Source organism: Daktulosphaira vitifoliae, unplaced genomic scaffold, assembly GCF_025091365.1.
Source record: "Daktulosphaira vitifoliae isolate Bord-2020 unplaced genomic scaffold, ASM2509136v1 Scaffold_5, whole genome shotgun sequence".
NCBI classification, from domain to species: Eukaryota; Metazoa; Arthropoda; class Insecta; order Hemiptera; family Phylloxeridae; genus Daktulosphaira; species Daktulosphaira vitifoliae.
Window position 1 is genome coordinate 13634810 of NW_026099576.1, and position 12410 is coordinate 13647219.

At 24.5% G+C, this 12410-nt stretch overlaps 2 protein-coding genes across 2 annotated transcripts in view; both read left to right on the forward strand.

Annotated features, from left to right (window-relative positions):
* The first annotated feature begins 153 nt into the window (after positions 1-153).
* LOC126908617 (tubulin alpha-2 chain-like) lies at positions 154-3439 on the forward strand. Its single transcript, XM_050690854.1, has 5 exons — positions 154-561; positions 641-942; positions 1004-1171; positions 1808-2155; positions 2253-3439. The coding sequence occupies exons 1-5, from the start codon at positions 294-296 to the stop codon at positions 2508-2510; spliced, it is 1344 nt and encodes a 447-aa protein (XP_050546811.1). The 5' UTR covers positions 154-293; the 3' UTR covers positions 2511-3439.
* Positions 3440-5954: 2515 nt separating this feature from the next.
* The window catches only part of LOC126908613 (delta-1-pyrroline-5-carboxylate synthase), a 28736-nt gene continuing 22280 nt past the window's right edge, over positions 5955-12410 (forward strand). Inside the window, exon 1 of the mRNA XM_050690846.1 lies at positions 5955-6111. The gene's annotated coding sequence lies outside the window, so the exon portion shown is untranslated. The remainder of the gene's footprint in view (positions 6112-12410) is intronic.

Genomic DNA, 12410 nt, shown 5'->3' on the forward strand with positions numbered 1-12410 from the left:
ATATTCTATTTGTATTTACTATTTAATTGTCTAGTAACCATTTTAAAAATTAAAACAGTAAAAGTCAACAAATAGTATGATTTTTTTTTTAATTAATATTAATGGGATATTTTGTTTTGAAAATTAGATAAATATTTTATATACAATATATTGTAATTAAAAATTAACTCATCTAATGCCTAAGGTAAAATAAATAAGATGTATCCAAAAAAATATTGTTTTAAAAGTTTTAGAAATGTTTTTAGAAAAAAGTTTCAAAAAACCATAAGATTAAAAAGAAGCTAAAAAAAGCGATGTCAAAAGAAGTAGAGAGTACAGTATTATCAACTCCACCACCACCATTTCCACTCACTCAAGGAGAGTTTATATTTATACATGTTGGCCAAGCAGGAATTCAAATTGGATCAGCATGCTGGGAATTATTTTGTTTAGAACATGGTATTAATCCTGATGGAACTGTACAAAAATTAACAACTAGTTCTACTTCTATATTTTCTTTATCTCAAATGGGAAAATATGTACCTAGAGCTTTGTTAGTAGACACTGAACCTTCAGTCATTGGTATATTATATTTAATTAAAGTTAAATTATTTATGTTTTTTAATATATTCTGAATGATTATTTGTTCAATATTATTTAGATGAGATTAGAACAGGTGCTTACAAAGATTTATTTCCAAGCCAAAATATTTTTACTGGTAAAGAAAATGCAGCTAGTAATTTTGCAAGTGGTCTATATGGAATTGGAAAAAGACTATCAAAATCTATATTAGATCAACTTAAAACATTAGCTGAAGACTGCAACTCATTGCAAGGAATTGCAATCTTCAGATCTATAGGTGGTGGTACAGGTTCTGGATTGGGTACATTGCTTATTGAATCGATTAAAGACTTATATTTAAATAAAACAGTTCTCGATTTTAATGTGTATCCCTCACCTCAAGTAAAAATTTTTTAAAATTATATTTATTAAGATCTTATTTTTCATATGTTTAATCTTTCAGTTATCATCAGTGATTGTTGAACCATACAATGCAATTCTAACTACACATCATGTTTTAGATTTGGTCAATTGTTCTATGATATTTGATAATAGTGCATTGTACAATATATGTTTTAAATTAGGAATTATAAAACCTACATATACTAATATTAACAGGATAATATCTCAGGTTTAAAATTTAATTTAAATATATAATTAAAAAAAACATTTGCTTCAGCCTATTATTTAAATTACTGAAAATTCTAGAGGTTAAAAAAATTACTGTAAAACTTCTTTACAATCTCATTTATTTTAATTAAATTTTTAAAACAATACATATTTTTTTGTTTAAAGCTTCAAGACTTAAAATAATTAAAAATATATATTTTTACAAGAATTTATTTACAAAAATACTCATAAATTTATTTTATAAATACATTTTGTAGAATATTTTATTAAAATTGCTACAATAATATCTTAAGTAAAAAATAAGTTCTAATCAACCTTACATGTCAAATTTAGTTTAGAATAATTGCCATATTAACATGATACACAGGACCAAAAAATTTGATCCAATAAATTTTATTGTGTAATAAAATTTTCTTACTTACATATTATCTTTTCTCTAAGATAAAATTTTTATAAATATACTAGTTATGTCCAATGTTATACACAGGTTAAAAATACCAAGTTATGAAAATTAGATACACATTTGATATGTAAATTTGAAACACAGTAGTAAAAAAACACATACCATATGGGGCTAACAAACCATTTTGATATAGCTTATAAAAATAATAAGTAACATGAAAATATTGTTTTATAGGTTTCATCAGGTATAACATCATCTCTTCGTTTTGAGGGTTCTTTGACAAGTAATTTATCAGAATTACTGAGTAATCTTATTCAGTGGCCTAGACTACATTTCCCATTAATTACTCATGCTCCTATTATGACTAATATTAATAATTTATCAGCTAATTCACAACTTGCTCGTATGTGTTTCGATGTTAACAATCAAATGATTATTGCTGATCCTCAACAAGGAAAATATTTATCAATTTGCATGATGTTTAGAGGTGATTTAACACCTACTGATGTCAATACAACCATTGCTTTTATTCAACGAGAACATACTATTCCTGTGACAAATATGAATTCTCCACCATTTAAAGTTAGTTATAGTAAAAAATAATTTAAGATGTTAATTAATCCATTTAAAATACTCTCATAACTTCATGGTAATACTTATTTATTGAAATCATTTTTAGTTTGGTTTGTGCTATCGGCCTCCTATTACTGTGCCAAATAGTGATATAGTTCCTACTGCCAAAACAATAACTACATTGTGTAATAACACAGCAGTTAGGTATAGATGGGAAAGTCTTTTAAAAAAATATGATACTTTAACGAAAAAAAGAGCCTTTATGCATCACTATGTAGGTGAAGGAATGGAAGAAGGAATTTTCACCTCAGCTAAACAGAACATAATAAAATTAATAGCAGATTATGAAGAAGTAGAAAAATAATAAAAAATGATAAATAAATACAAACTATAAAAGTTTTATTATTGATCTATTGTTACTTTGTTTTATGTTAAAAATTATTCAACTTAAATTAAAAATCTAATAATAGAAAATAATTTAAGACACGTTAAAACTTATTTACTTTATATATTATTTATATTTTTAGAATTATCAATAAAAAAATATTTTGTAGTTGAATGGATATAACCCATGTAGCAAATTTAGACATATTCAAGTACTTATCAATACTACATTTAATTGAGAAGAGCGGGTAAAATTAGCTTCTCATACAATCGTTTTTAGTTCTTGGTAAATTATTATTTTATTGGCTGCTTATAGTAATTAATTAATATTTCATAATGGTAACTTCATATTGTAGTGTAAAAATAAAATGTTTAAACACTAAATATCTTGTATAACTTAAATCAAAATCTGCATTTTTGTAAAGTGAAATTTAAGCCACTAATTTGAGTTTCACAAACGTTAGCTTTATTTCTTAATTTCTTTTATTTTTATGACTAAACTTTTTTAAAACTTAGACATTTTTTGGCAATACATAGGTGTTTAAAAATTGTTGGACTTAGCTTTCCTTGATTTCCAATTTTAAATTACACTTGTGATCATTTAATTTAATGAAAAACACTAGAACCGTATGCAAATTATACAAAAATAGAATTTTTATTAGTGGGATAAAAGATGTGTATATAGTTCAACCAGATTTTTTTAGCTTTGTAACATAGGAGGGAACCGATTTTATTTATTAATCTTTTATCTTCTACGTAGAAAATAGTTTAATTTAATATAATCTAAAATCCATTTGTCAAAATATTAATTTTGAAAAAGCTCGTTGAATACCTATTGTCAAATATTATCTATATTCATCTGTATGTCAGTCTTTTGTAATCTTTTAGTAATATATTGTTTTTAATAAAACCATTCACTCATTTTTATTGTTGATTTTATTTTACATAATCTACAAAGTTATTATTCACCAATAGCAATTTAAATATCTAAAAATTTATACATCCGATAAGTTTTTTACAAACGTAAGTTATTTTAAAATAACAACAACCTATAATTTTAATTAATTAAGAATAAATAGTATTTAATTGACCAATATTATTGTGGATAGATGTTTTTTTATTTAATAATAAAAAAGCGAATATCATTAGTATGTCGAAATTTGCGTATCAATATTAGAGAACTTGTTTATCTAAAATTTCCGGTATATCTAAAAGTAACTAAAATATCTGATTTCACATTTGAAACTATAAGTTTTATTACAAACTAAAATAAAATATGGGTGGAAGTTCAGTAATAACATGGTGTGCGATCCGATTTTGTTATAAAAATTCCGCAGAAAGGGAGTTTAGGTGAATAGTAAGCTCTAGATACGAACACTTTTTCAAAACATAAAATTTTAATAACGCAGTGGGGAAATCCGGAAATACAAGTAAAATAGTTGATGATGATGCCGTTACTTCAAAATTCCCTCTTCTACTAGAAATGTTTAACAAAACTAGATTGCATGATAAGGCTTCGTGTTCAGTTCATTTAATCTTAATTTGTGGTTTTATTTGTTATCTCCACCGGATAATATATAATGCACAGAGTTGTACTCTTTATTATAATAAAGAACAATGATTATTCCTTATCGTGTTTGATGTTATTTATTATTGTAATTTTAAATCAGCATTTGAAAATCCTTTAAAAAGCAATATTTGCTAATTCCCATTCCGGTGTTAAAAAAAAGAAATGTATTTACATACAAAGTTTGAAACATATTAGTTGTGTGTTCCAAAAAAAATTTTTTTTCAATGAGATCTTACAAAATAAATATTTTTTGAAAAGAGTAAATTTAGATTAAAGCAATTGAGTGGGAAGACACAAATACTCATCCCTCGAGTATTTTGGTTCTGGTAAAACGGCTGTTAACTTCTGCCAACAGCTAATGTAATGTTGACACGATGTCTTGTTGGGTTATAATTTATTTAAATATTTAACCGTTGTACTTGTCCGTTTACGTTATTATCACATAATAGACATCACTAATTGATAAAAAAATTATTTGATAACATATAGTATATGATATCAAATATTTAATATAATACAGTACACTACATAGTTATATTTTTAATTTTGAAATGTTACTTATATATATATTGTTCGGACAACGCTGTTAGTCGTCACCACACATGTTCGTGTGTTGCGTGCGTACCGCATATGCAGAGAGAAACAACTATTGTTTGCACACAACAAATGTATTTTAACTATTTTACTATTTAAAAAATTGCATTTTTAATAAAAATGTAGATAAGATTATACAATTAATTTTCTTCTTTTAATTCATTTTAGTAAGGTGTACGATCGTCCCGTCGTCCAAGCCACGAGCCGCCACTGCTACAAAATATAACATACATAGTATAAAAATTGTAAAAAATTTCAAAAAGAGTAAGTCAATGGGGAGATCTATCAACTCCATTTGACTGCCATTATAATATGTTTATCAAAATATTATTTAACATTAAGTCTTTTAATAAAAATATGTATGTTGACTATACATAGTGTTAATAATTTTTAAACTGTTTAATGTTGTACATCATGTACACTCTATATAATAATAATGTTTTAAATGAATTACTTAATAAAAACTTATTGATTAATTTATATTTTATTTTTTGCTAGAGCCCTCAATTTTTTTCTCTACTTCTCCCTCACTAATAATCCGTGGGGGGAAGCTTCGACAAGGACTTGCTGAGGAGCAATAATATTAAAATATAACCCATCGTAAAAATATCCTAGATACACCACTGTTGTATTATATTATATACTGTATATTATTTATAGTTGTATTATGTCTATAAATAGTTATAATCTATTATATTCTGATATTCAATGAGTACATTTTAAAAATTTCTTGTTTTCATTTAAAATGCAAAGTTAAATTGAAAATGTATCAACAATTTGTGTGATCAAAAATAGATATAATTGATGCTTCAAATATTTTTGACAGTTCAATAAGCAAGAAAAAGCATTCATTATTAATAAAAAAATTGAGCATTAAAGTTTAGGGTAGTACTTTTAAATTAAGTTAGAAAATAAGTTCCACGATATTTATTGACTATATGACAATACATTGAATTTAAAGTCGCAACTCATAAAGTTCATGATTTGTTATCGACACTAAAAACTGTTGCTCGCAACTCTTTATCATTTTAAATGGTATTAAATAAAGTTACAGCTCTGATATTGTCTCGTATTTGTACAAAATGTTATTACAAGACAGTTTCTACAAACGAGTTGATGTATTATTTATTAAATCTAAATATTTGATAAGAGTAAAATGATAAAAATGTAAATATTTGATAGAATAGTTATCAATAGCAAAGTGCTTAAAATTTGTTTGATAAAATTTCATAAATTTGTTTTTAAAACATTTAATAAATTTGTTTTTAAAACATTTAATATTTTGAATTGTTCTCTATTAGTGGTTAAATCTTGGGACGGACACAATCTTATAGATGACGTATATTAATTTATTTAATAGTTGATGGAGCCTGTAATTATTCATTCATTTTAATTTGACAATCGAAATAAATATAAGGTAAGGTTTTTAACACTATTTTTGAATAATAGATTTACACTAGTGTTATAGTAAACTCTAAATTATAATTTAATAAAATTAATATTAATGCGTAATAACAGGTTATTTATTATCGTTTACATGACAAGTACATAACACCTTTTAATTTTAGACCGCTATTAATCTTTATTCAAAGATGAACCATTAGTTGTTTTGGAGTGTAATTCAAACTACCTTACGTACAGTGGCGTTCTCAGGGTTTCGTCTTAGGGGAGATATACCCCATATCCCCACAGTGAGAACGCTCATGCTCCCCTCCCCAACTTAACCTAGGTTAGAGTTCTTTTTCATGAGTTTAATTAAAATAAATATTTTTATTCGTACTTAAAAAAGTAATACTTATTAATATATATATACAAGTTCAATATAATTTATGAATCGATAAAATATATTGTTTTAACTTAATAATTTTTGACACATAATCTAGCTTATCATTACTGAACTTTAATTAGATTTTAAGTCAACAAAAGGAAAATGTAACAAGTATGCCATTTAATAGTTTCGAATTCCCATGTGAACACAATGTACTCATACGTTATCGTTTACTGAGTGTAGATACACTTATAGTTGGTCTAAATGTGTTAAACTATGAAAATATTTTTTTCATGTTTAATGTTCTACTATGTTTTGGTTACTTATATAAAAAGAGCATTGACTATTTTAAAATTAAAAGGGTATTATTGTAATTCATTTTTCGAGTTAATAAGATATTTAAAAAAAGATCAGTGTTGTCAAAAAATAATTATGATTTTAAAGTTAAATTAGCTTTAAGATTATACTAAATACTCTTACTATAGAATACAGTTTTACAAAAAGCAGACATTATGTTGTTCATTTTTAAATTATTACGAGCTTAATTAATCTCTGAATCTCTTGGAAATTTTGAGAAAGATTTAATAATTAGATACTAGAAAACCGGGATTTATATAGATAAATTGAGAAATCTTTTAAGTTTTGGTTGGTTTTTTTCTGGATATATAAGTTACTTAAGTTAAAATAGTAATCGCTTAGAGATTACTATTTTACTAACTCGAGATTAATTAAAATAAATACTTGTTTTAATTGAGATATTAAATTTATATTAACTTAAATTATCTATACAGCATAATTAATGTACGAATCTGAAATAGAAAAACTTTTTAGGGTAACTAAATTACTTACTCATGTCGTTATTAATAGGACTATTATTTTCAGTGTTAGCGAAAATTATAATCAATAGTTTGCTAGTTTTTTAATCACATAGAAATAAAAATGTTATTATGGTTAAAATACTGAATAAAGCTAATTTTTCAATAAATTNTAGTTTTTTAATCACATAGAAATAAAAATGTTATTATAGTTAAAATACTGAATAAAGCTAATTTTTCAATAAATTAAAATTTTTATGTCAATTTCAATAAATAATTGAGAGTCATTTATTTCAAAATATATAATTGACATATATCAGTGAATGTAAAATAATGACATTGATTTATTTTGTGTCAAAGATTGATATTTTAAATTTAAATTTAAAATTTTTATTGTTTGACAAAAAAATCCTTTTTTTTTTTTTAATTTTATTTACAGTTTTTTTCAAGTTACTTTTGTAAGATGCTATTATATTTCAGATAGATAAAAAAACCATGTGATACATAGCTTGTTAATTATTTTTTTTATTTTGGCAAAATAGGTATAATTCAAATTTATAATTAATTTGAATCTTTTTTTACTAAATATGACAGAATTAAAGACGAACAATGTATTCACATAAAATTAATTTTATTGGAAAATTCAATAACAATTGTTGTTAGTTAGTTATCTTGACAAAATAAATGATTGTAACGGACTCACCAGAGACATTTGACAGCTTTGTTGAAATTTAGGTTGTCACATCAAGTTATTTTCTCATTGTAGGATATTTCTGTGATATATTCAATTCAATAATAGTTAATTACATTCAGATAAAAAAAAAGTGGTTTGTACATTATTTTATTTATAACTGACAGTTACAAATGTTTCTTAAGTAATAAAACATCTTTTGCGAACAAAAAAAAAATAAGATGTTTCTGTTTAATTGTTATTACAGAATATTTTTACTTGAATAAAATTACACCACAAATTATAATTACACTCGCAAGAATTAGAAAAGTTAAATTCTGAGGAGTGTCATTTTACCTTTTTTTTTAGTGGAAATTGATTCGTAACAAAAATAGTTATATCGAATTATGTAGACACAATCTGGATGGGTCTAAGGTAGGATTAGCCTTCTCCAAAATTATGAAAATGACATATTATAGATATATAATTTATATAAAAATATTTTTAAGGAAGGAGAAATTAAGTTAGATCCCTAAACATTTTATTCAAATTGCACCAATGAATTTAAAAGGGTAATGCATTTATCAAAACAATATTAAAAAAATGCAAATGAATTACAAATTTATCAGTCAAACAAGAATATTTAGTAATGGGATTCTAATTTATTTATTTATTTAGTATTAAAAATTAGAGTTCTTAAATACTTAAAATAATATAAATATAAATTTTTATTACCATTATTATGGAATGATATATATAAAACAGTTAGTTTTAACCCTAATATTAAGAAACTGTTAATATTGATGTTTAGTATAGTGATTTCATATGGTATGTATATATATATATATTTTAATTTGAAATATCATTTTAGGAATTTTGCTATAATGATATTGATCATTGAAATATTGGTTATTTTAAAATGACGTTTTAATCATAACTGAAAGCACTATATTAATTTTGTTATTATAATTGGCCAATGTATATAATAAATTATTTTAAATAATTTCTCCAGTATATGTAAAGCATTTTTGTTTGATAGACTATACATTCACATAAATACATTGATATACATAGGTTCAGGGGAAATATGGAACAAAGCACTGTTGTAAAACATTAGTTGAAATACTCGTAACATAAATATTCCCCTGGGAAAGAACCAAAATCACAATACTGAACAAATGTAGTGCTGTAGAGTATATTTTAATGATTCTCAGTTATATATTACGTAATTCGAATTTTAGTTGTCTAATTTTATGACGAAATAATGTTTTGTATAACTGTACACTAAGACTTGAGATTATCAAAATCGTGGATCTTTTTAATATCCCTGTAATAAAAAACATGTTAAATACGAGAAAATAGGTTAATTTTAATAACAATAATTGAATTTTATAATTGAGATATGAATATGTATTTCTGAGTAAAAATTATTTTAGATTATTTCACGTATAAAATTAGTTGCCGTTTTTTTTATTTACAATAATTGTAAATAAGTCAATTATTGACTTCTAATGCTGAAGTGAAATATAAAATTTCAAAAAAAATTATTTGTAAACAGTAATTTGTTAGAACTATTTTCGTATTTAAGTCCTAATATGATTAAGTAGTGGTAAGTAGTTTGTGTCAACATTGAGAATTATAAAACTAATTAATTTATAATGAACTCAAATATTGTAACTTTGGTGAGTAACTCATTTTTTACTATATTGTCGTTCTGCCCTCTCCTTTAATGTTGAGCGTCCTCTAGGTTGGTCGGTCGACGGATCGGCATGTCACCGAAACAAAATACTAATAAATATAAAAGCGTTCACTAGAACATTACGTTGTGCGACTACTTTGAGCTGACAGATCAATCGACCTGATGAACAAAAGAACGATTGGATTTTTCCAAATTTGTCTACTGTCTGCTACTAAAGGAGTCACAACGTGTCATATGTTTACTCTTATCATGCGGTTACAAACTACATTGTAAACTGTATAATGTTGATTTATCAATATTTTGTATTGATATGATATGGTACCATAAATATGATAAAGCTTTATGTTATCTGTACATGTTATTTATGTAAAATATACCCTAGTACCTAAATACTCTAGTATAATATAATATAGTTCGTATGGACAAAAGTCATTCATGCAGTCCGTTCATTTTAACTTTTTTCTTCTGACGGCAATATTAATTCTGATCCTATTAATATCCATAGTTTTTGTTTAGTTATGTAATATACTTTAATTTGAAAAAAAAATTTGATCTCTGGACTTGTCTTTGTGGTGAAAACGGACATCAAAGTTAAAGAAAAACGTACAATTTCCGTGAAAAAATTCTCGATTTTATATTTTTAAATTTATATTGCCATAATATTTTGAAAAATGTATTAATCAATATTATTTTTTTTTATAAATATTTTTTATATGCCCTTTCCATTCGATATACTGTTTTTTGAAATCAGACCATATCCCATCATACAAGGATGATCAAATATTAAACATGCATATAGAAAGTAGAAGTTTTTCAACTTCACTTTTGATAATGTTCCGGAAATACTGACACTTTTATATATATCTTAAATTAAAGTTTATGTAATATAATTTATTTAAAAAAAAAAAAAATTGACATCAGGACGTATGGTTAAAATGACTACTATAAATATACTATTTTTGTGTTAAAATTCTGGGCTTTGTATTTTATTTTATTTTAAAATACCTTACATGGAGAATAAACAGATATTCATAAATATTATATAAATCTAATTGACATAGCATAGAATGTTAAACTTATTTAAATTTTTTTGCTTCTTTTAAGTCGAGAAAAACAACTTTGAAATTTGAACTAGCGTAAATTGCCATTTTTTTCATTCGATGGAAGTGACGTTGGGTTGTCGAGTCTGTAACACTTGTGTCTTACGTGCTAGAAGTACGAGGTACTCGTCTGTGTCTATGATTTTTTGCACTTTTTTCTTAATTCTTTTTGAGTTACAAAAACATTTTCAACTCTTTTATTACGATATAATTAAGGAAATAGGAGTTAATGTTGCTTTTTTAATCATTCATCTTTTTGTTAAAATTAAACACTATCTACAGATTTACATCAAAGCGTTTCTTATGATAGTGATTTTAATCATTGTCAGATATCGTTTATACTTGTCCCAACTGTTTCACGCCCATACTGTGCCGCAACTCAACTGTGCTACCGTTTTTGTTAAAAAGAAATATTTGGTTATTTTTAGTTTTGTGTTAATGTAATAACATAATTTCGAACAAATAATACATCATGGAAATTCAGTTATAAGAATAGCCTCGGAGACAATAAATTTTAGTAAACTGTTCAGAAAAAATTGTTTGAATAAATAATTTATATTTTTTTCCCAAATATTCTTTATTGAAACTTTTTTTAAGCTAAAAATAAAAATGTTAACATTTAAATGATAATTATTTAAAAAATCTATGTAATTGTATTGTAAATAAAATTTAAAATTGCAGTGGTAAAAAATTCATTCATAGCATTAAATTAATTATTTATCATTTTTCTTCGTTATTTTCATGAGCATAAAATTTTATTTTATATTCTTCTACTATGTTAGTAACGAAAATGTTTATAGCTTCAATTAGTTCCTTATTCTTGTGTTTAATTTCTGTCGGAGGATAATATTTTATGTCTATTAAATTTTGACTTATTATAGATTCGTACATATCCCAATCTATTTCTAGGTTGAATGAAAATAGAGCACTAAAATAATATAGAAAATATTTTTCCTCTATGAAATAATTATCTATGATATTTATGATTTCTCTAAAAACATGGTGTATGATTTCAAAATGTGGAACAGAATTTGGTTCTATCGGTGAATGTTTAAAATTCTCTAAAACATTTCTGATGTTTTCTAGAAATTCATTTTCTAAATTAATAAACTTAAAAAAATGTCTTATGGTGTATACCGCGGTATTTAAATTTGCAATAGATTTTTGATGATTCTTTAGTCCAGTGGTCATATTACCATAATAGGCCAATACAAAGACATATTTCAATGATCGGTAGACCATGGCATCTTTATAGTAAGGGTAAAGCAACCTCCACTTTGCATCTTCATCTATACTTTGGTTTTCATTTACAACTTTCTGAATTGTCTTGAATGATTTAAATGAACAGCGATTAGCCAATGTGGGGCGTAACGAGATTAATCTTACTGATTCATTTTGCAAATATTCTATATTTTCGAATATCAATTCATCTAATTGAATATAATCAACGTAGAAACACAGTAAAAAAATTGTAGACAAAAATAAAGTTTTATTTACTCAACTGAATGAGTATTTTTCAAATAAAATAAACTGTTAAATAATTAAATACAAGAAATATTACTAATAATAATGCTTTTTTTTTTATAAAATTTCTAGAGCTGCCATTTTATGTTCGAACTATTTATAATTTTAACTGAGTAATGAAATTATGAATACATGTCCCT